The sequence below is a fragment of the Atta cephalotes genome, assembly GCF_000143395.1.
Source record: "Atta cephalotes unplaced genomic scaffold scaffold00038, whole genome shotgun sequence".
NCBI lineage: Eukaryota > Metazoa > Arthropoda > Insecta > Hymenoptera > Formicidae > Atta > Atta cephalotes.
The window spans coordinates 1375552-1380082 of record NW_012130102.1 but is presented as its reverse complement, the minus strand read 5'-3'; the positions used below and the strand labels follow the sequence as shown (position 1 = coordinate 1380082).

The following is a 4531-nucleotide window of genomic DNA, read 5'->3' as shown; positions in this document are numbered from 1 at the left end:
AAGTACCTTCTTTGTAAGTTACTTTGTACCTAAAACTTTAATTTTACTAAATTAATTAATTTCTTTNTATATAAATATATATATAATATATATTATATATATTATATAGTAATAAATTAATTATAACAACATATATATATATATATATATATATATATATATATAAAATAAACAAAATTGTTTATACTTCGTTAATTTTGTAGAACTCAAATCGAAACTGAAGAATCACTATAGAGCCCATCGCCTTTCTTTTTGGCTAAACTTGGTGCCCGACCTTCACAAACCCGGTTCAGATGACGTTCCTAGGTCGCATCATCTTCTCGATGCCGAGCAGGTATTACAATGTCACTATAAAAACAATTGCTAGTTAATTATCGTATGATTATCAAAATTGAAACAAGTTAAGCAATTATGTTGGACTCAGGAAGAATTTTATTGTCCAGGTGCCACCCAGATTCATTCAGAGGCTACCAACAACTGCAAGAACAACTACGTTGGAGGTAACATCTATCGAGAAATCCTCGTCCAACATGTCAACGATTACGCCGAGCGACATTACTTTCGAGGATTCCACGGCGTTACCCGAGGATGGCTTCGCGGCGTATTCCACCGCCCTGAGCGTGACAATCGCGATCGGCTGTAGTCTGCTGATCTTAAACGTACTCATTTTCGCCGGGGTGTATTATCAACGCGACAAGAGCAACCACCAGCACCACGGTTGCTCGAAGAAGCGCCAAGAGAACGGCCAAATGCCGAACAACATTTGCGGCGAGCTGGAGACCAAGACCGCTGAACGACATCACATCCAGCACATACCGCCGCCGGAGTTTGCTGACCTCCAGAACAATACCTGTCACGTGCCTATGCCGCCCCCGCCACCGAAGAATACGAAGCCCGGTAAACCTGGTCAGAACCTCATCATCAGTCCCAATCAGTTACAGCAGGAGAGCTTGGCCATGACCGGCACTGGGACCTTGAAGAAGGGACACAATCACCCTCAGGTCATGGAGGAGTTAAGGGTCTGACTTTAGGAGACCGCGCGGCCACCGAACTAACATGGCCGCGAGGAAAATAGGATCCTGAAACAATCGTCAGAGAATCACTTCAAAATGGGAATTACTTTCCAATTATCAATCTGATGATGGACATAATGAGGATACTCAAGAAGAAATACAATCATTGCCAGGTCACAAAGAAGCTGAGAGTCAGACTCGAGTGAATACCGAAACTTTTAGATTAGAAACCGTCGAGTGTCCGGAAATCGTACCGAGGTGACTCTTCAGAATGTTCTTCGTCGACGGTATAGCCGTCAGAAATGGAATAAAAATCCTACAGAAGAAATCGCAAGACGATTAAAAGAGACAAAGTCTGAAATCAAAAACGGAAAATCATTTCAGGAATAATATTATTCAACGGAATAATATATTCGACGGAAAATGGAACAATTCTTCAAAGTTTTTCGAAGCGTGATATTGTCGATAGATAGGAAGTGATAAAGGATGAAAAGTAAATGGAGGACTTTCATTGTTGCGTGAGAAGTACATATTAGTGCCAGGGGCGTGGCTGGGATTTTGAACCCGGAAGCTAACTGCTGGCCTTTATTGTAGACTCAGAAAATGTCGAGGTCCAGTCGTTTGGGCCAAGCAGTGTTGCTTCCATTCGCTAGTTGCTGCCCCTGTATTAGTGACACCGCCATACTGTTATCGTTTTCTACCTTTCGAATTTGCGACCAACTGCCGAAAATCACATAGTCTTCGATGGATAGACAAATCTGCGTTAAGTAGGACTCTTCATCCTCAAGAAAAGAATTTGAATTTTTCGTATTCATTACATTCCTTTTTAACATTCTTCACATCCTGTTATATTCTCTTGTATTTTTTTAATTTTATTTAGATTTTATTTTACTTAAAGATTCTAATTTTATTAATGAAGATGGACATCTTCTTTTATATATTTCTTCAACATTCATTAAAATTCATTATGACAAATTAGTAAGCAATTTTCTTACGCACACAAACGAAATTGTCAAAATTGATAGTATCTTTCTTAATCTTTTGTGTTGTCAGCTGTCTCTTTCCCTTTCCTTCTCTTTCATTATTATACTTCCATGTAATATAGACTGAAGGTTCGAGCCGATTTGAGTCGTGCCGACACTGTCCTCGTTCTTCCGAGTGATAATGATTATGACAATGGTTCGAATCGCTGCCACGACGATTCATTTCTATGATCGTCGATCGTTCAAATGCTCAATTAAATATTTAATTAATATACTTTCTTTCTCTCAATGATGATATGTGATTAAATTTTTAAATCAAATTTATCTTTAGCAGCAAAATTTTGTCACGACAAAGATTGACAAAATAAAATTTCAACAATTTCGTGAAAATGTTACAATATTCTAGTAATTTTTTGCAAATTAAAATATAAGATAAAATTAAGATAAACTTCTGCACAATAAAAATTTGATAAATTTCTGAAATGAATGGATTAAGTAGAAGATCGAGAATCGAACAATTTTTTTTTATCATAAGAAAAGTTGAATGATTGACGACACTCAACAGTATACTGCCAAACGATCGCGAATTAAGAAAATCTTACGGAATGTTGAATGAGAAATCGTTATAAGTCAAAATTTAAAGACAGAAAGCTGCTGCGATAAAAAAACGCGTTGTTTTTAATCCACCAATGTTTTACAAAAATAAGACAACTGCAAATTTAATCACAATCTCGTTGTTTTAAATATAAACATTTTCAAAAGAATTATATGCGAGGCAGGCATTCGCACAACAATTGATTGCAAACTATTTGAAAAATTATATCGTTATATTGTTACAAAGTTATATTGTTGATATAAAGATTTCATTAGACATTCTTCGTTTTAATTTTATTGATTTCACTAATCTCATATCATTCGTATCATTTTTAAGACTAGCAAGTAATAAAAAGAGACAGAAAGAGATTAAATTTCTAGAGTTGTCCTATTTTTAAAAGATTAATAAAAATTTTTTGAATATCTGAACAGCGACAGGCTGTCGAAAGATCTTTCGAATGTAATTTCGACTGTAAATAAAGATTAATTAAATTTAGGTCTGTCGCTGTGATGCGCTGTTAACGAGTGAATGATATACCAAAGAGCTCAAGAATAGCTCTGATTGTAATATTATTGCACATCGATGAGAAAAACGGTATGTCAGCGTAGTCGGAAGCACACTGGACGTAATTTTAAATTTGTATATAATTGACATTACAATAAACTATATAATAAACTATCAATCGTTTAATCCAACCTATCTCCTCAGAGAATTATTTTGTCAGCTTACAAAAGATTAAAATAATAACGAATTATGTCAAGATTGATTGAGTAAATGTAAATTAAAAGTTTTTAAATAAGCTAAAAAATAAGCTGCTTATATTGATCTGTGACATTGAAATTATAAATATGCAAAGAAAGTTATACAGACATTTAATTAAGGCGGTATTCATTCTTTTATTTTAAGATCGTCTTAAATAATGTCTTAAGATGCTAACTGACTCTCTGATTGGATCATGATATCTTAAGACGATCTTAAATATCAGATCTGAATACTGAGACAATTAAGAAATCTAAGAATTCCAAGGATTTTTTTCTGGTGAACATAAAACTTTATTCGCTCATTCGTTGAAGCTCTACGGTTTAAATATGGTAATCGCGACACACATGTTATGACAAGTTTGTAAAATTTCATTCGCGAACCTCGAATTCGGACTAACACGAGGCTCTATCTAAGATACAAGGTACAAAAAGATGGGGTTGGTTCCTTTACCTCGACAAACGAACCTTACGATCAGAGAAACTTTTGACTCGCTTTTAATGGCAGTTAAAGCGAATGCTTAGACTCGCTTTTCTTCAAAATTTCTCACGATACACAGATTATCTTTTTAAGAATATTAATATTTAAAATTTAAAATGTGGCGCTTGACATGTGAAATTCAAAAAAACTAAATAAAACTTAGACAATGTATATTTAAATTCAAATATCACAAATATAATATTAATATTTAAAATTATAACAGAGTGAAAAACTACTATCGATTTAGCATAAATATTAATACAAGAATTTTGATTCGCGATTGTGTACCTGTTTACTATTGTCAATCAATATTGTTAACTTGTAATTGAGCATTATTTTTATTTCATGCATTTCTACTAATTAACAAAACATACAGTCTATTTTTACGAGTATTACAGAGAATCTAATACAAAGAATAGAAAATTATCAACATTTTTTCGTCTCTCTGATCGTGGCTCGTTATGCGGACAAAAGCGCGGCCTTTGTCCGGACAAAACTCGCTATCCTGCTCCCTCTAATCGTTTACAATAATACGGTACAATCTGTATATGCAATTGCTACAACTATGTAGCATGAAGCTGAAATAATAACAATCCTGCCATTACTACTCAACTACGATTTTGTCTTACGGTACAGCAAACAAGAAACAATAGCAATCGCTTCTCCTCTCGCATGACATAACCACTCTTATAACGAAGTTT

At 34.4% G+C, this 4531-nt stretch overlaps 1 protein-coding gene across 1 annotated transcript in view; it reads left to right on the top strand.

The window, feature by feature from the left end:
- LOC105621952 (neuroligin-4, X-linked) overlaps positions 1–1025 on the top strand; it is a 36617-nt gene extending 35592 nt beyond the window's left edge. The window contains exons 9-10 of the mRNA XM_012203387.1: positions 204–334; positions 444–1025. Of these exons, the coding sequence (XP_012058777.1) occupies positions 204–334; positions 444–1025 (713 nt within the window). The remainder of the gene's footprint in view (positions 1–203; positions 335–443) is intronic.
- The last annotated feature ends 3506 nt before the right edge of the window (positions 1026–4531 follow it).